This window comes from Molossus molossus, unplaced genomic scaffold (genome assembly GCF_014108415.1).
Source record: "Molossus molossus isolate mMolMol1 unplaced genomic scaffold, mMolMol1.p scaffold_m16_p_17, whole genome shotgun sequence".
Taxonomy (NCBI): domain Eukaryota; kingdom Metazoa; phylum Chordata; class Mammalia; order Chiroptera; family Molossidae; genus Molossus; species Molossus molossus.
Window position 1 is genome coordinate 43,134,024 of NW_023425352.1, and position 20,686 is coordinate 43,154,709.

General features: G+C 41.2%; 1 protein-coding gene across 1 annotated transcript in view; it reads right to left on the reverse strand.

Annotated features, from left to right (window-relative positions):
* The window catches only part of RHOBTB1 (Rho related BTB domain containing 1), a 62,379-nt gene that overhangs the window by 11,836 nt on the left and 29,857 nt on the right, over window positions 1–20,686 (reverse strand). The window contains exons 5-7 of the mRNA XM_036265503.1: window positions 7,662–7,847; window positions 3,879–4,858; window positions 1,523–1,641 (exon numbers count right to left, since the gene is read on the reverse strand). Of these exons, the coding sequence (XP_036121396.1) occupies window positions 1,523–1,641; window positions 3,879–4,858; window positions 7,662–7,847 (1,285 nt within the window). The remainder of the gene's footprint in view (window positions 1–1,522; window positions 1,642–3,878; window positions 4,859–7,661; window positions 7,848–20,686) is intronic.

Genomic DNA, 20,686 nt, shown 5'->3' on the forward strand with positions numbered 1-20,686 from the left:
ACCACACTGTGGGTTATTATGGTGATTTCAAGACAGGGAGACTGGAGCTCAGAAAGGACATTAATTGCTCAAGGTCACACAGCTCGTACCGAGAGGAGCTGAGATGTGAGCCTTGGCACCTTCACTGAGTGGCCTCCACGAGCTGGAGTCTTCTCAGTAATAACTCCCCGCAACACCTCTGACAGCACAGGACGGCTTTCATTTAGTGACAAGTGAGGAGCTCCTGGTTTATAATGGCTGATAGACACCAGGGGAGGTCATCAGGATAGTTCCGACGTCTTTTCTCCGAACAGCGGACAGCCTTTTGCTGGGAGTCGGTTTAGTGCAGCTGCAGTTTGTTCTGGAAGCAGGAGGGTGGCCCAGTGACCTCCGCAGGCCTGGCCATCCCGGCTTGTGATTCTAGGATTCTGTTTCTCTACTTGGGGATGCAAATGCAGGCTCCCGGGTCACAATGGGAGTGCTCAGATTTCTGGTGTGAGCATCTCTTTAGAAAAGTCAGCCATTGTTTTCTGTTTTAAAGTTTGAGAAGTGCTGAGATAAGCAAAACAGGCCTCTTAGGACAATACACTTGATGGGGTGTCCCCATGTTTCTTTTAAAAGATAATCAAAAATACTTGCAAAACTCAACAAAAATGCTTGCTCACCTCTAATGTTAGAAGGGTGTGAATGAAACTTTTCTCTTTTCCAACAGAGTGTATAAAAAGATTAAGATATAGGGTCTCCAAAATACAGCTTGCTCAGCTCTAAGAATATCCCTCTCTTGGAGATAAGTCTAGCACCTGACAAGTAACCCAGGGGCTTCCACTAGACCTGAGCACTTTGAGAGATGTGTTCAGAGGAGTAGCCATTTGCTTTGTTACTAGTGCCCTCTTGCTGAGAAACCCTCAGAGAAGGTAAGTCAGAGCAGAGCCTCAGGGAGTGTCACAGCGCAAGGGGACCTCAGGGGCAATCCAGTGCATCCTTCATCTTGCAGATGAGGAGACTGAGACACAAAGAGGTGGCTTCTTGAGGTCCCTAATCTGGTTAGTACCAGAGCTGAGATTAGGACATAAATCACTGAAGAAACATTTATAAGCGCTGCCCCTCTGGATATGCTTTTGCAAGTATCCTGCCTGCAGGCATCTGTTACAAAGCACAGCTGATCGTGTTTTCAGGGAAGAGGAGAGCTGTGGGCTGAAAGGCTATGCACTTAAAGGATTAGGTGCTCGCACGTAGCAAGTGCACAATAAACAATGGCTCCTCGAAACGGCAGAATTAAGAAGAGGGGTGACCTTTTGATCCCTAGTCAGGGCACATGCAAGAATTAGCCAATGAGTGCACAAATAAGTGGAACAACAAATCAATGTTTCTCTCTCTCAAATCAATTAAAAAAAAAAAAGCAGAGGGGTGACCTGACATTCAAACACTGCCCAAGGAACTGTTTCATGGAAGTAGTTCGAGAACCGAAGTCGTCTGGCTAGTAAAACACTTTATACACAGCACGTTCATGAAGACACACTTAGGCTTTTTGGAAGGCACGTACCTCACTGTTGGCGCTTTCCACAAACGACCCCCCGAACATGGCAGCCATCCACTGGCAGCTACAGATCAGCAGTGGTTTATGGGCACTGATGACTCCATCATCCAACTTAAAGGTCACATCTGCCCAAGGAAACAGCACCGTGAGCCAGCCTCGCTGAGAGCTGCACCGTATTCATCCACCTACACCTCTTGTCCTCTCCCCCATCGCTGTACCACATGGTTTTGTGTTGACCCCGCCCGTGGCACCCCCATTCCCTCCACGCTCCCCAAGGATTGAGAAGTAAGCATTTACACACGGGCACAACACAAATTCTCTGAACCATAAAGACACATAAAAGACAGGACTGTGTTTTTCCTCCCCATCACGAACAATTTCAAGCAATTACAACAGTGGTAAGAAGAATACAGCAATTCATTGGTCCCATTGCTCATAGTTTGCCATGTTGCTTCAGCTATAGGTGTATGTATACTTTTTTATATCTGTGTAGACAGTTTTAATAGATAGTAGTACACTTCATTCCTAACTTCTTCATCAAGAGTTTCTAGAAATAAGAATATTCTTCTAGATAACCATACCGTTATTATTCTTAAGAAAATTAAAAATAATTCCCTACTATCATCCTCTTTCTAGTTCATATTAAAAAATTTCCAATTAGCCCTCTTGGTGTGGCTCAGTGGTTGAGCATCAACCCATGCACCAAGAGGTCAGCGGTTCCATTCCTGGTCAGGGCACATGCCCAGGTTGTGGGCCCGATCCCCAGTGGGGGGCATGTAGGAGGTGGCCAATCGATGTTTTCTCTCATCGATGTTTCCATCTCTCTCTCCCTCTCCCTACCTCTCTCTCCCTCATATCAATAAAGAAAAAAAGGCTCTGGCCATTTTGGCTCAGCTGTTAGAGCATCGGCCTGCGGTCCAGAAAAACCCGGGTTTGGTTCCTGCTAAGGGCAAGTACGTCTCATCGGCCTGCGGTCCAGAAAGACCCGGGTTTGGTTCCTGCTAAGGGCAAGTGCGTCGGTTGCACTTTGTCCCCCCAGCCCTGGTTGGGTCGTGCGGGTGGCAGCCATTTGATGTGTCCCTTTCACATCGATGTTTCTCTCTTTCTCTCTCTCTCTTCCTCTCTCTCCCTCCCACTCTAACTGAACAAAAAATGGAAAAAATGTCCTCGGGTGAGGATGAAAAAAAGAAAAAAGAAAAAAGTAAAATAAATAAATAAAAATGTCCAACTATCCCTACACTATATTTTATAGCTTTTTCCCCTTAAATAGGACTCAACTGAGGCTTCCTCACTGTATTTGGCTGTTATACTTCTGCCACAAGGACAGCGTGATCGCGTCAACTTTACCTCAGGTCCACTGTTTAATCTGCTGCAGGTTTGAACACTTTTTTCTTTCATTAACTTTCAAGACTGCTTCTATACCATGGTGGTCAATATTTGGAGTAACTATTTATTACTCATAAGCTTTAACATTTATGAACAGACTCGGTAACCACTTACTAAATGTATATTATCATCACAGGCATTATGAAAGCAGAGACACAAATGAAGTATACATATAAACAGAAGTTGGGAAGTCAAAATTTAATAATCACACACACACACACACACACACACACAAACACACACAGAGAGAAGACAATTTGTCAGAACAAAAATAGCACGAGTGTGTGAGACAGTACAAGTGCAGGTATGTGACCTGTCTTGGATGCAGGCCACCAGGGTGCTTAAGCAATTATGTAGGGGTGCTGTGGGCAGGTGCACATTGCTGTCACAGACAAAGGAGGAACAAGAAAGGAGTGTGAGAACAGAAGAGAAGAGGGGGTGGAAAGAGATGAGGCACCCCTCGCGGGAATGCGGAGGGTCACCAAGATTGCCTCTAGGGTTTCAGTGGCCTTAGGACAAGAAGTCTCTGATTTTCATCATGGGTAAGTGCTGAAGGGTCAGTGGAGAACAGATTTGCTCAGGAAGGGATCCTGAAAGGGAACTGCAAGCATCCAGCTGACTGGCTCAGGGGCAGGGGTAACCTGACCTATCCTCAGTAGTACTGTGATACCTTGGCACTTAGGGGACAGCTTGGGTTCAAGTCCTGGCTCGACTGTTTGCTACCTGTGTAACCGCAGGCAAGTTACCTAACCTTCTCTGTCCCTCAATTTCCCCGTCTGAAAGATAGAGATAATAATATTCATTCCTTAAGTCTGATGAGAATTAAATAAGTAACTATGTGCAACTTAGGCACATGGGAAAAAATTAAGTACTCATACATGTTGGAGACAGTTATCTTTTCCCCTGCTCATGACTGGCTAATGTCTGATTAAACACAATCAAAGCTGTCCATGTCTTGGCTGTTGGACCCGCTCACCTGAGAACGTGCCCTTGCTGAGACACTCTTTGATCCGATTGGCCTTCCTGACGTGAAATGCTTTCGTTATCTCCTGATTCATGAAGGCTTCCTTGTTCATGATGTTTTCTACCATCATCCTCAAATCGAACATCTCCAGGATCTCTGCGATCTGAGCCAGGCCCACCAAATCCTTTTCCTTTTCATCCAGTTGCCCTGTATAAAGAAACTGGAGCAGGGTCCGGAAAGGGCCTGGCTGGACCGATGCGTCCATCCTGACCACAGTCACGGGGCCTACCCGTTTTGAGATGGGATTTACTTGCATTTCCTTGTGCATGCTGATAAACCCCTTACTCCAGCCCGCCAAGGCCTGTGTCTCCGGGATCGAGCCCTCAGCTTCCAGCTTCAGAGTCTCCTGTAGGAACAGGTCCTGGCTGGAGGGGTCCCACGGGTCGGCCTGAGGCGTCCTTGGGGTACCGTCCTCCTTTTCCTCATCTGGGTCAATGCTCAGTGCCAGCCCCTGGGTATCCCTGCTCTGCCTCTCCTTCTCACAAGCAACTTCACTCCCATTTGGGGTTTCTTCACATTCCATTAAAAAAAGATCATAAAATTTGGAAGAGGAGGTAGCGAGGTAAATTCGGTGTGCAAAGATGTGCTCCTGGTCCTGAAGGACGAACAGGACATCGGCACACAGGGGGTTGTCCAGTAAACAGGCAGCTTCGTTCGTCCCCGTGGAGGGACATTCTGGGACTTTGATGACCGGTGGAGGGGCTTTTGGAGGTAGAAACGGTGCCTGCAGTAGAGGTTTCTGAACTTTCTTTAGGTGGGATTTCCAGAACTGCAGGTGCCGGCGGGAGATCAGCGCTGCCCGGATCGCGTTGTCAAACACGTCCTTGATCCCAAACTGGTCGAAAACGCTCGTCTCGTAGTATGGGATGCCGAGTTCCTTCGCGACCTCACGGCCCTTTTCAGGGGGCAAAATATCCCCTCTCTTTATGGGCCTGAAATAGAATATTTACACAATTATTATCAACTTTATTTTAGGAAAAAAAGAAAGTAGTAGCCGGGGTCCACCTAAGAACCTAGTTGAAGCATACATTTAAAATCCTACTCAGGCTTTTAATAAGGCTCTTGAAACATCCATTACCAACCTCAAGTCTTTCAAATATAAAGGACAGATGACTAAAGGAAGAACATGCTTTCAGTAGTAACCACAGTAACTGAAGTAACAGCCATTTACTAGTGATTTGATCCTGGGAAAGTTACTTGATCTCTGTAAGCCCTGGGTTTTCCATCTGTAAAGGGGGATTAATAATAATGAGTACCTATATCTTCAAAGACTGTCGAGAGGTTTAAATGACATAATATGCTTAGCATAGTACCTGGTCCACTATGTTTGATAAATGTTAGCTGTTACCATCATCACCACCATCATCCTCTTCATTATCATCATCACCACCTTATGCTTAAATTTTGCTTTATAACTTTAAAATGAATCCATATTGATTTTCTCATTTGAATCTCACCATAACCCTATGGGTGTTATTTTCATTCTACATCCTGAAGAAACTGAGGCAGAGAGTTGAAAGGTTTGCCTAAGGTCACATTTGCAAGTTGCTGAGAGACCTCTACTAAGCAATTAGAGTCTAGAACTCCTAGTAGTAGACCAGTTAAACGGTCATTACGTTTTTGGTAACTGGATATGTGAATCTTCTTCATATCTTTCCCCTTCTCTCATCTTCCACTCGCTTTAGTCAGGACCTCATCAACTTTTGCTCAGACAAATGCATTAGTCTCTGAGCTGGTCTTTCTTCAGACTTTCCACATTTTAACCCACAGTTCTCACTCCTGCATGACAAGTCCTTACATAATGCAAGTGTGACTTAGCCACAATTCTTTTAAAAAAATAATATATATATATTATATTGATTATTTTAGAGAGAGAGGAAAGGAGAGAGAAATAAAAACATCGATGTGAAAGAGAAACATCCATTGGCTGCTTCCTGTGTATTCTCTACTGGGGATCGAGCCCACAACCCGGACATATGCCCTGACCAGAATCGAACCAGGACTGCTCAGTCCGTGGGATGGTGCGCAATCCACTGAGCCACACCAACCATGCAACAATTCTTAAAAAATTTTTCTTCTGTTTCCACAAAGCTCATGGAATAGAGTCTACATCCTTTGGGCTGGCACGTGTGACCAACTTACAGCCGAATCAAACCCAAGGAGGCCAAACCTTTGGAAGCAGTGAAAGGGAACAGCTCTGTGATTATAACACAACTACAGCAAAGACACAGATGGATTCCAGAACACAGGTAAGATGTGATCCGTTATCCTTTTCACAAATGCATACTTGACTTTGAGAAATACTCTTAGGAACTGATCTTTTGAAATAAGTATTTGGCTTTCAAAACCAAAGGCGAGGTGTGTGACAGGCACTAGTCTGAGGGGAAATCAGACAGTACTGGGTAGAATTTTGATGTGAAGAACTGGATTGAAAAGAGCGAAACTGCAATGTGTTGGGAAAGGGGAAGGCAAGTATAGGGAAGAAAACAGAATGTCAAGGTTTGCTCCTGTGGGCATTTAGTGCTTGTTCTGGGACAGACTGGTAGATCACTAGCTGATTCCACTTTCCAAGGGTTAGCCTAAACATCACCTCCTTTATGCAGTCTCAGAACGGCTCTGTGGAAGGGCCTGTCCCCTCCACTGTCCCCTGGAGCTCTGTAACTCTTCCCCCAGCCTCCATATGTCCAAGGCTGTGAGGCCGGGACATCTGAATCTATTCTTTTATGTAGAAAGTTCTGAGGCCGGGGTGGTCTCTTATTCACTGTAAGTCCTGTTTCCCTCTATGTGGCTCCTAATATTCAATTGCTAGTTCACGTATCTAAGAATAGAAGGATTGCGAAAACTTAACATGAAATGTTTGGGGAAAATGTATCCAAAATGTACCCAGAACATTGGAAATTGTCTAAACAAAATACCATTTGCTTTTGCTGGGAGAGCATAAAAAATTGTATCCATATAACATTTTGTAACAAGCACATTAGCAAGCACTGAAGGAAGGTATTAATATCAGCATTTTGAAAATGATACGCTCTCCAGAAAAAATGTAGTTAAACATAAAACACATAAAATTATTTATTTGAAGGAGCATAGGTGTTTCAAGTCTTATTGTCACTGCTATCCACATTTTAAACAGAGTGAAAAACACCTTCCTTTGAGTTGATTTTTAAACTTGTGACACATTAAAATATAACCACTAGAGACATTTTGAAACATGTTGTTTTGCAACTATACTTCCATATGATTTCTATATCCAGACACTGTCATCTTGGGAATGAAATACTTGCAGAGGTTGGACTGAGGAAAATGAGGTTAAAACCCTTGGATATGTGTATGTGTATGAACCTGATTCCTGGGGCCAAAAATTGTGCCAATCGTTCTGTTATTTAACTTTATTATAAAAACGATATTTCCAACAATGCCATTATGAGTGCCTAACGTTTTGTTTAATACGTAAAAAATTTCAAAGCATTTTTTTCTCACACCATGATATAATTACAGAATTCACTTCAAGCACCGGTCAACCATTTAGAGAAATGGGTTGCTACTTAAGAGGTGATGGTGAGCACTGAAGGGTCAGGACACACCCCCTCATGCTGAATAAGCTGACTGAAAGCATAGGGCTGGTTGATGGGGTCCCAGGACCATTACAGAACAGAACTCGAGGACATAGAGACATCTGCTACCTCTAAATTTTAATTTGGCCAGCACAGCGAAACACCGCGTCCCTTGGCTTACCTTGCTAAAGGGCGTCGGGCTCGATTAACAGCTTCAAGATCAGCGTAGCGGAGATCTAGTTGGCAGCCAACTAGGACAACAGGTGTACGGGGGCAAAAGTGCTTGATTTCTTGATACCACATGGTTTTCACATGATTTAGGGAATTGGGATTGGCGATTGAAAAACAGAGGACCACCACATCAGACCTAAAAGGAAATCACAAAAAAAGCTGTATCACTTTTTAACTTTTTTTTTCATCATCATGGTTCCCCCCCACTCCCATCCATCTAATGCCAATTATCATGTCACAATGAAAAAAACGGACTAGATATTAAAATATATCTGAGTCATGCAAAGAGCCTGATAAGCCCCCACAGTCCAGCACCGACACAGCTCAAGTTCATTTCCACGCTGCGCTGCAGAAAGCCTGTGCGTTGCAACGTCTCCAGTGCAGTCATTTTACAGTACAGATGACGACTCAAGCTTGACTCGGTCCTGGAACCACGACATGCTGAACTATTTCTGTTCATCACAAGAAATAGTTTCAAGAGAAAAGAAAAGTCATACAGACTACCTCTTACCAGTTGAAACATAAAGATAATGACGATTCAACCCAATGAGATAAAGCAACCAGTTCAAACATTACTGAAAATATAACGGGTATTTGCTGAACAAGGTCGGCAAATGCACAGAAGGATTTCTTCCCTTCTTCCCACTTGAGCTCATGCGCAGACCACACAACCACTCATTTGTTGCTTAATTTGCAGGAATTTTGACTCTTTACTAGATATAAGGTAAAAAGGTAGTATTTAACATAAAACTAGCACGAGTTCAATGGATGGCTAATCAGATGAGAAAATGTTGGAAGCAGATTTCTCAATGTTATTTATGATATAGCAGGTATATGGGGGAAAGAAAAATTGCTTTATAGTCAATTTTGACATAAAGATCTTTCATTTTTATATAACAACTTACCATTACAGAAGCCAAAGAACTGTTTTACAAAACAGTTGTTCCATGATGGTGTTTGACAGACAGTTGCTAAAAAGTATCTTTCAGAAGAATTATGAACTATCATTCTAGGTTAAAACAGCCTGAAAGATGACTTTGAGAACACGGAGGCAGAAGAGTATAAGGAATAAGAAGAGTTAAGCCCAAGGATTCAAGACTATCTGGCAGCTAAATTCAGAAATAAACTTTTATAATTTTATTAGATGTTAATGTATTGCCTTTATTGTTATGTAATGAGAAGAATCAAGTTGATGAATCAAAACACTGTGTTTTTAAAATTCCTTTCTTGAGCTCAAAATGAATGAAGGAAAATTTATATATGCTAGAAACTGGGAAGAAACTGGTCCAAAGAGCAGGAACCAAAGTTCCATGGGGACCAGAAACGTACTGAATGCCTGCCACTAATATTTGCCACCGAGCAGGCAATTCCAGGATCCAGAATTCAGTAAAAGAATAAATACCCAGAAATCAGTTGCATTTTTATACACTGATAATAAACTATCAAAAAAGGAAACTAAAAAAAAAAAAAAATCCCCATTCATAATTGCTTAAAAAAATACCTAGAAAAAATTTTAATCAAAACACCTTCTTTTAAATCATTAATAAACTTTCCCCCTACATATCAATAAAGACAAACAAATATATCCAGGCAACCATAAAATTTCTAAAAATAATCATTTGCAAAGCAGAAAACTGCAGGGTGCTCACATTAAGTGTAAATCACAAGTTGAGTCTTTGAATATATATATATATATATATTGCAACAGACCACAGCAAATATAGAGAACACTCCCCAGATTAAAATATTTATAAATCATAATAAAGGACTTAGGACTCAAAGTTGATGAATGTATTAATCTGCATGTTTAGAATGTCCTTGAAATAAAGATATTATCAAGGATTCTTGGATACTGGAAAATATAATATGTGTAAAAATATTCATAAATATACAAATGAAAAGGAAGCATGTCTTGTCTTTGGTGTTCTGATTTAGTAGAATATTGTGTGCACACTCTTACTTCTAATCAGCATAAATAACAGTACCCAGTAAAGCCAAGAGTGCTTTGAATTATCCATTTTTTAGGAGTCGAGTTTTCTATTATTCATAATCCTATTTATATAGGATATCTGATGTAGCTCTGTTGTAAGCTTCATCCTGATCATAAAATAAAGCCACCATGAATGTTGGCACAGTGAGACTAATATAGCAGTATCTGAGGTTCAGTATTATAAAGAACTGAGGAAATGTATTTAGCACCTAAAAGTGGAATAGTATGTATTTGTATAAAATTGCTCTAATTGGTGCCTTTTATTTCCATATTAAGGTACATGGCTCTAAAGGAAATCATTCTCAGAACATAATTTATATGACAGACATGTAGCTAAATGTCAATTCTGTTATCTAATTTTATGATACAGCATGTGATGTTTTGAAATCAGAGCTAGCTCGGTTGCCAAGGTTACCGTGATAACACTCATGCCGCTGAGCACATACTAGTTACTCTCCAGATGACCTGTAAACAAGTACAGACAGGACCTTGGGGGCTGAAGAAAATGGAGTCTCCTGACAATAGCAACACAATACCACCACACAATACAAGTCCGGAGGGCCCAACGTCTAACCATTGTCCCATCAATATCTCAATGTAGGAGATGCTGTTGGAAGGCTCGAAATATAATTCAGTGCTCTGTAAATATTCTGCCTCAAAAGAATGACAGTTAAAGAGAAGAGACTGTACTGAGAGGAACACTACCTCTGAAGCTAAAAGAATTTACTGAGTCAAAATTCTCTTTGTATTCTTGAAATAAAGTTATTTCTCTTCCTTTTTGAATGCACATCCATGAGAGTCTGTCCCCATAATTTTATATTGGAAGCAATTAAAAAATCATCATATTTGTTTAAATGTCTTCGGTTTCAACCTTGTCGATCTAAACATAAATGCATCGCGTACAGATCACACAGAGCCTCGTTCCTTAGACCTGTCAAACGAACGCAGTATTCACAACCGGATTTTTCACCAAAAGACTGAGTCTACGGACATAGTGACAGGGCCATGCGAAGATTCTGCTTTAACATACTCCTCCTTATCTCAACATTCTCTTCTAATTCCTCATTCTCCACACACCAAATATCCTCTGTGACATCAACACCTACACAATCAAGTAACTGTTTTGAGAATACCATTTATTCCCTCTAGATTTGAAGCCATTTTCTAGCTGGTCAAAGAAGGCACAAAACCCGCAGTGAAGAATATCTCCAGCTGTAGGCAGAATTCCAAGGAACTAGAGATATTAAATGACTCTTCATCAAAACATTCATTCCCATGTGGAGACTGTTCAATGTCGGACACAGGCTAGTGTTTAAAAATGCCATTCCTACGAAGGATAAAAAGAAAAAGGCAACTTCAAGGGTGTTTTACTTCTATAGCCCTGTTATTTATTTATTTGTTTATCTATCTATCTATTTATTTATTTATTTTACTTTGAAGAGCTGAGTTCAAAAATAATTGGGAAGGGGACGTGTGATGAGGACATTCTCATGGATTAGGCAGTAGGGTTAGCCTAGAAATGACCTCAGGGTTCCTATTTCAGCTGTAAAAAAAGCATCAGATAGGATTCAAATAGAGTCCTACAGCTACTTGGATTAGACAGCACGAGAATTTGAGAATGCAGAGGCCAAGCACAAAATAGACAAGACTCTAAACTCCAGAACTTGAATATTGAGAAGGGATAGGAAGGCTTTTGGATTTTTCTGCATGTGTATATGACTGAGCTAAGTAACTACATTAAAGAAAGCCAGGGTTACGAAGGATTTGAGTGTATAGTCTCAGTTACTTGCCTATGAATGTTTATTTTTTTGGAGAAAATGTGGTTTCTTGTTTCTAAGGGGAAATATCAGTATAAAAATTTTACTAGGGCACTAATACATCAAATGATGCCCAGAAAATAATGTTTTGATTAGTTAAGTAAAAAACAATCCAAAGTAATTTGTATGTTGAAACATTCTGTATTTTGAGTTTCATGAAGGGGTAGGAAGTGGGGAGAGCATGAAAGAGACCTAGTCACCCCAAAATGCTTGAGCTCATAAAGCCAACCTCAGTTGATTCAGTTTTTCTTCAGATATTAAACAAACAAAAAAGCATATTTTTTTTCAGTGATCTTTCAAGGAGAACACTGGCCAAAGACAGCATGTGAAAATACTGGCAAAGATATTTGGATAGCATAAGGAGTGTTTGCAAAGTTGGGACCAATCTTTGTTGGAGGATTAAAGGCAAAACATCTGAAACAAGTACATCTTATCCACATTTCTTGGCCCGAGCTAGACATTAAATAGCAAATGCCACACATGGGCTCATGTCTTTATAATATCCACACTCAAATATAGCAAACACGGCGGGGACAAGACCAGAGAAGCCAAACTGCTTTTCCAAGCTGAAATACCAAATTCATCCTTTGAAGAAGTGGTTGAAAAGGGTAGATAATTACCGTCAAAAACTGGTTATCAGGAATGAGTTTTCTAAGTTCTTTTTTACCAAGAAAGTGCTTCTTGTCTTCCCTTTTCTAGTCCCATCCATTCTGTCCCACCATTGTCCAGCGAAGGAGCTGTGGGGCTTGGGTTTTCTTAGCTGGCCAGGTGAAAAGGAATTCCTAAAGTATCCTTTATCCAAGACCCTAAAACCAGGCCCCTCTGACGGGCAATGTGAGGGACAGTGGATTCCACGCAGTATTCCAGATAGCTGTGAGAGGGACAGCCAAATGCTCTTCTCCATTGACTCAGTTCTGGTTGGGTTTCTTGAATTTGGTGACTAAAAAAAAGCTAACAGTTGTATTAACCTCAGTCTTGCCTGCAAGTATCTCCTTTTAAACAAAATGTTGTTTTGTTTTGTATCCTCACCAGAGGACAGTTTTGCATTCATTTTCAGATAAGAGAAGAAGGGGGAGAGGGAGGAAGAGAGAGAGAGAGAAACATCAAAGCGAGAGAGACACATCGAATGGTTGTCACCCACACTACCCCAACCCAGGGCCGGGGACAAACTGCAACTGAGGTACGCGCCCTTAGTGGGAACCGAACCCAGGACTCTCTGGTCTGTGGGCAGACGCTCTAACCGCTGAGCCAAACCGGCCAGGGCTTTAACAAATATTTTTAAGCCCTTGTTCTATGGTAAGATCCCACCTCTTTATGTCACTCCTGCCTATTATGATTCTTAAAAAAAAAAGTAGAGACCCCCATACCCTTTATATGAGCAGAGATCATGATCGTATTTTAACGGTTTCTTTCTTTTGCCCCCTTTTGGCAAAGACTCAAGTAGGAGTCTCTGAGCTCCACTTTTGGGGCCTCCTCTCCGTCCCACCTCCCAAATAATCGAGGTAAGCTCTTCACAGACACATTTCCAAAACCACTCTTGTCAACAATGCACCTTTCATGCACGTAGTCTGACAGCGCTATGCAAACAGACAGATCAAAACAGCACAGAACAGCCGGGAGCAAGGCAGAGAAAAGAAATGTGTCACATGGGGCTTGGGGAGATTTTAGTAGGGGAGCAGCCCAGTGGTGTGTATGAGATGCGGAGGGATTGTCAGTGATGGTGAACATGACCACCCGGAGATGAATGGCTCGTAAGCTCAGACTCATGGAAGATGGAGAGGCCTGCGGGGGAGCGCCTGGCAGGGCAGTACCATGCAGCGCCCTGGGGGGGAGCAGAGAAATCAAGTCCATACTTTACCAATAGCAGTGAGGCTTCTTAAGTACAGATGTTATGTGGGGGAAACTGTGAAAACACCCTGAAATATATTCAGATTTGGGAATGATTAGCATGCGCAACTATTCCTTCCAAGCCCATTACTGCATGTTTAGTAGGAAGCAATATTTTAAACCAGTCTTCCCCCACCCTCTAAACATGGGACCGGGGCAATGCACACTCTTATGTAGGCAAGCCATGGCTATACCCCAACCAAGGCCACCAAACCCTGAGATAAGCAATACTCAAGTCTTAAAAATGGTTGGTTTTACCACCACAGTACAAATATCACAGAGGGCAATGGGCTGACCCTAGGACGTTATCATCTAATGGAAACTGGCTATTTTTCACTTGCTCTTCTATTTTCTATACTTAGCGATCTTTAGTATATTCTTACACCTCACACAATCATCAGGAAAAATTGAATGCATGTGAAATTGAGTGAAACACACGTCATTTGTCAGAAGAAATAGCTTAAGCAATCTCATTTAACTCCTGGTCAATGAAAGCAGGAGGCACTGACATAAAAAAGGCTTGCTTAACAGGAGAAGGTGAAATTGTGGTAATAAATGCCCTCCCTGCTCCACCTGTCATTCTCATTTCTCTCTGGCTTTCCCTGAAGCTAAATGACTGAGGATCTTCCTTCCTACCCTGTTAATATTTCCTCCCGAGAGCAAGTCTGGCTGTAAATAGAAGAAAGCCTCTGTGTCAGCTAGAATGTCAGATGGGAGGTCTCTGAGATTAACCTCCCCGACTCTTCTGAAACAAACCTGGGAGCTCCTTCTACCCCAGTAGGAAAGGGAGTTTAACCCAGGCCTCTCAGCAACTCTCTTTGAATGGGCAAAATTATAAGAACTTGTTAAGTCACTTATCCAAGATCAATAAGCAATCATTCAATCATTTCTTCCAGAAATGTTAAGTGACAACCTGCTGTGTACCAGACATTCTTCTAGACCACTGGGGATACAGCAATTAGTTCAAGACACACATTATTGTTCTCATTGTGTTTATTGTTGTCATACAGAGACAATGAGTGGAAAAAAGAAGAAGGAAAAAAAGTGAAATGTGTAGCATGCTAGGTAGTGATAAGGGCTAAACAGGACATAAAGCAGGCAATGGGGACATAAATATGGGGGAGAAGAAGGTGCTGTTGAAATGTGGCCAGGGAAGGCCTTACTGAGAAGTAAAGACCTGAAGTGAGGGGGCTAATTTGCTGATATCTTGAGGGATAACGCAGTGGAAAAGGAAACAGCCAGTGCAAAGGCCCTGAGGCAGAAGCAGGGCTGGGATGTTTCCCCCAGGGACTGGGGGACTACAGCAGGAGCTGAGCTCTGAGAGGCAATGCTGCGCAGAGGAAAGGGAGGGCCTCAGGGCCTCAGGGCCTCTTACTTCAAGTAAACTGATAGACCACTAGGAGTTTCTGAGCAGAGTGACATGATGTAATCTGTGTTTTAAAAGGATCATCCACTGTTATAATGAGAGCTGACTCAATGGTGGTTGAGGAAGGGTTGTTAGGAGAGATAAGGTAGAAGAAGAGGACCAGTTATATGATAATAACCCAGCGGGAGATGATGGTGACTTTGGCCTGAGAGCAATAACCCAGCGGGAGATGATGGTGACTCCCAACCTGAGAGCAGACTGTAATGGCTGCATTCTATGTATGTGTGGGAGGTAGAGTCAACAGGGTTTGCTGATGGGCCAGGTGTGGGACACGACCAAGAGCAGTCGAGAATGCTGCTTGAGTGCTCGCCCTGAGCAATTCTTTCTCCCCTGGGTCTCCCACGGAGATCTTCAGTTCAGCATTTCTAACACTGAACTGTAATGATGTACGTGCTGTCTTCCCCACTATACTATGACTTTCATATTTAGGAATTTTGTCCTGTTCCTATTAGTTTCTCTCCCATTGTACACAAAACAGCATTAGTAACAAAAAAGCCCTTCATTTACTGTTTACCAAATAAAAAGCCTTATAGATAGTGGAGGATAAAAAATATAGATGCCAATATGTTTGCAGACTCAAAGTCTAAAAGAAATGAATTTAGGCCTAAAACTGTCAGGGGATATGTTAGAATTTTAATGAATGAAAATAGTATGTGAGCTATTATATTTCTTCAGACAATTATTCTGAAGGACAGCAATATACTATCGCTGGTATATAGCAGACATTAACCAGGTAATATAGTTTTTAAATTATTTGAATTTATCTAAAAATCCATTTACCCAATCTAATTGGATACTTTCATAACACCAGAATAATAATGGATTAATGATCTCTTCCAGGAATTAGATTATCTCCAGAAGCAAAGGTAATGTGAAGAAATAAGCAGGCTACTTTCAGAATTAATTCTGGGTTAGTTACACAGAATTAAGGCATAAGGAAACACCTTCTATTTCACAGACAACCATTAAAAAATGCCACACACACACACACACACACACACACACACACATTTTTAAAAATCACTAAAATAGAAAGATAACCAAGGTAATAAGTTTAAAAGAATTTTGCTAATTTGCTTTATTTTTCTGTAACTCCGCACTTTGTCTTTCTGACTATGCTCTGATACTACATGCTGGGGGCAGAGGAGTTACAGGGAGAGAATAAAGTGATGGAATAATTGTGGAAATCTGACGAATAGCTGGTATTAAAAGTTACTGATAGATTGTTAAGATTCACTAAGAAAAATATTTGTTGAAGTGTTCTGTAAACTGTGAAGTACCAATTATTGTCAGACAAATATGATGATGGGTTCAAATGTCACCAAGGACATATTTTGTATATTGCAGCTAATAAGAATGGCAGAATAGTCTCATCAAGAGATCTTTTCCTTTTGGTTCATCAGCTCATGTCCTTTATTGATATGAAATTGCTGAAAGATGGTAATAGAATTATCCTTTGAAGACACTGCAGAATTACTTAACAGTCTCTTTTTTTTTTTTGCCACCCAACTTAAAAGGGAAAACTGTATGTACTGAAATGTATTTCTTCATCAGAAGATTCCAGTATAGAAACATCACACACGGATGTTTTCTCTTCTTCCATGAGGAAAAGTCAACACCTTTAGGTAGATTTGACCCAAGCTGTGAAGCTTGTAGTTATATATAAGCAGTAATAGAAAAAAGGTAAAAACGAAGGCAGACCACAAGACATTAATGTACTGAACAGTGCATATGTTCCTTATTCTTCTTACCCATCTAGTGGCATCAATATTCATATTTCTGTGGCATCTTTTGGGTTCATCAAAGCTTTTCTGGGTTGAACCACAAAGGACCCTTTTCCTAGCCATCACCAGTGTTTGGGAAGCAGCCAGCATCTTTCTCAGTCTTGGAACACGAGTGACCCCAGTCATTAATCAAGGCCTGTTGCTACCTCATTTGGCCACTTCTTCCAAGGACAATTTTGTCCCAGGGACAGGGCTGGGTCTGGCATGGGAATCTGGCTCTTGGGATATTTTGTCTACTGGTTACAATACAAGATGTACCAGTTCAGAGCAGGAAGGACAGTGTGGGACAGCAGGTGGAGGCGGGCACAGAGCATGGCACAGACATCTTTTCTGTGCTCCAGATGAGTTGGCATCACTGCAATCCTATGCTTTAGTATATAATCCATAAATTTCCATCACCTTTAATTTTATCAGTTATTTGTATGCATTTAGTCTGATGTATTTTTGTTTGTTTTGGATACGCACAAAGCAGTAATAATAATACACCTTTAATTGTTCTACTTAATGCCTCATCTTTGGGCAAATGGAATAATTACATATATAATTATTTTTTTAAATGCTTCCTATAAAAACCTTGGAAATGATACCCAGAGGAAAAACAACCTATAGTTGGAAAAGCATTAGTATTAATACAAGTAATTCTCTCTGTTTAATAATACTCATTGAAACAAGTCATTAAAAAAATTTACAAATTCAAACCTGGCTGGTTTTCTCAGTGGTTAGAGCATCGGCCCTCGGACCACTGAGTCACAGGTTTGATTCCTGTCAAGGGCACATACCTCGGTTGTGATTCATCCCTGACTCTGGTAGGGTCGTGCGGGAGGCAACCAGTCGATATGGCTCTATTACATTGATGTTTCTCTCTCTCCCTCCCATTCTATCTGATGATAAATGGAAAAGTATCCTCGGGTGAGGAATAAAAAACAACAACAAAAAAACATATTTGCAAATCCAAATATTGGGGGGGGGGGGGTTAGGGGTTGTGGCTGACTGTGCCTCCTTCCTTTTTCTCTTGGCTTCACAGGTTATATTTTCAGTCGCTAATTCATTGAAGAGATGCTAGGCATAGTGTTTTTCAACTTCATTACCTTCAGGTTGGTACAAGATTTGTCATTCTTGCTTTAAAAATGCAAATGCAGCCCAGCAGGTGTAGCTCAGTGGACTGAGAGGTCCTGGTTTGATTCCTGGTCAGGGCACATGCCCGACTTGTGGGCTTGATCCCCAGTAGGGGGCATGCAGGAGGCAGACGATGAATGTTTCTCTCTCACACTGATGTTTCTATCTCTCTCTCCTTTTCTCTCTCTCTTAAAAATGAATAAAAACATATTAAAAAATAAATAAAACTGCAAATGTAAAATTGAACCTAGTGAAATAATTTAGTTTGTTATAATATTTCCTTGTAATTGCCTTAGAAGATCCTGGCTTGTATAAGATCGATTGATAGACTCATGCACTCCTTCAACTAACATTTATTAAGCTCCTATGGCATACCAGGCCCAAACATTAGGGGCATAGAGTAGAAAGAAAAAATTCTCTGTTCTAAAGGTACTAAGAATACTAGGAAAAGGGCAATGGGAGAAGATTAAGGAGCAATTTTCAAACAATGTGATAGTGGCTGTAATAGAGATTTGCAAAGGTATTATATGGGAACATAAAGGAGAGAGACTACACCTGGATTCTGACGCCGATAGGAATGAAGAGGACTTCTGGGAGTTTGTGACCCGTGTTCTAAATTCTCAGAATACTAGTGGTACTTCAGTAGATAAAGAATAGATGTAGTAGGAACTGTAATTTTTCTTTGTGAATGTAAAGCATGTTTGCGGGCAAGAGGCAGCAGAGGACAGAGAACTACAAATACCTTATTATGCCTGGAGCCAGAGAGGAGGCTGGAAAGACAGGCTGGGATGCAACCGGAGACACTGACAAAGGCAGAGCCTCACACCTCCACTTAGTGCTTCACCCAGTAGGAGGACGCTCTTGACCACTCTGCTCTGCACCCAATTCCCAGCCAGAGCGACCGAGGACCAGATGGAGAAGGTTATTTGTATACTCCTAGAGGTTAGCACTGCATGCTCCAGTTCCACAACAAAATTCTGTCACTAGAAGAGACAGAATTGTTACTATTTGATGGAGGCATGAACATTTTTCATGGAATGTGGTGTTCTCTATTTGGCTACCACAGGGTACCAGGTCAAATTAATTTTCTTAGAAAAAGATGCAAACATAACCACAGACAAAGACATAGGTATTAGGTCAGACTATAATCCCCATATCTTAGGGCTCTATCTTTTGGAAAAGGGAACAAGCATGATTTTGACACAATTTGATAATGTCCTATCATTAGCTTTGAGATTCTAGAACCATCCCATATTTCCCATATTCTGCTGTTAAAAATCTGTCTCTAGTCCAGCCGGTGTGGTATGGCTCAGTGGTTGAGCGTTGACCTTTGTACCAAGAGGTTGCCAGTTTGATTCCTGGTCAGGGCACATGCCCAGGTTGTGGGCCAAATCCCCAGTGAGGGACATGCAGGAGGCGGCCAATCAATGTTCTCTATTATTAATGTTTCTCTCTTTCTCTCTCACCCCTCCTCTCTAAAATCAATAAAGAAAAAATATTTAAAAAAATATATCTGTTCCCATACCCCCCTCCCCACAAGTTCACACAAATGATTTACATTTCCAATGAGAACTAACTTTAAGTTCTATAAATAATGAAAACATATATTGTCTACCATGTAAATTTTCTCACATATCATAGACTACGTTTATTGCCCATAAAATATTTCTATTTTTTAAAAAACTTTGAGATACAATGAAAATATGCTACGCACCCCTGACACTGTCATCCCAATCAAGATAACAAACATCCATCCCTCCAAAAGTTTCCCTGTGTCCTTTTGTAATTTATTCCCTCCCTCCATCCTGTTCCCCAGGCAACCAATGATATACATTCTATCACTATCTATTAAATTGCATTTTCTAGAATTTTATAGAAATGGAATCACACAGTATGTGTTCTTTGGTTTCCTTGGTTCATAAACTCTCTCTCTCTAACCTTCCAGAGATTCCTTCCTTTTGGCCAAGATTCAGAAAAGAGCATCATGATAATTCCCACAGTAGTGTTTATCAAAGCATGGCCCGAGGACCACCTGCTTTATGATCATCCAGACTCTAGCTAAAATTTGCTGATTCACCTCTCCCCAGGACTCTGAAACCAGAATAACCAGTGTGCTTAGGCATACTCAAGTATGAGAATGAGCAGTTTTAGTTTAACCTCTTAGGGAACTATTCTTTGGATCCAACGAGCTGCTTTTCTTATCTCTTTCTACTGTTTTCTATAACTCGGGTTGGTCTTAGTCTTTTATGCCACAGAAGTACACACAACTAAATATCTTTAAGACAAAAGTTGCAAGAATTTTCCTAGAGCCCTTTGTACCACACATTTAGAAATGTGGTTTGGACTACTTTCCCATAAAGAACATGCATTGCTAACTTTCCTCCCTTTGCTAACTTGCTATCAATTTATTTATTTTTAAGATTTTTTTCTTTATTGATTTTAGAGAGAGAGGAAGGGAGAGGGAGAGAGAGATAGAAACATCGATGAGAGAGAATACTGATTGGCTGCTTCCTGCATGTTCCCCTCTGGGGATCAGGCCCATCAACCTGGGCATGTGCCCTGACTGGGAATCAAACTGGTGACCTCTTGGTGCATGAGTGACACTCAACCACTGAGCCACACCAGCCGGGCTGCTATCAATTTATTAAGTCCACCAGCAGGACCAGGTCTTGGTGAGAGAGTTTAGCATTTGCCTCAAGTGCAAAATTTATAGAGGTGCAAAAATAATCTTAGTAATCCAGATGAGATGTATCTCAAAAAAAATTAAAGGGAAAAAAAATCCATAATGAACAAAATACCAAAATTTGAAATAAAGTTAAGACTAGTAATAACGTCATACTGAGGCTGAGGCAGAAATAAAATATCAGTAATAGTGCTCCTATCTTTTAAAAATTATTATTTATATTTTATGCCCAAGGTGGAATGACTTACTAACCTCACCCTAGTCTTGGCTCT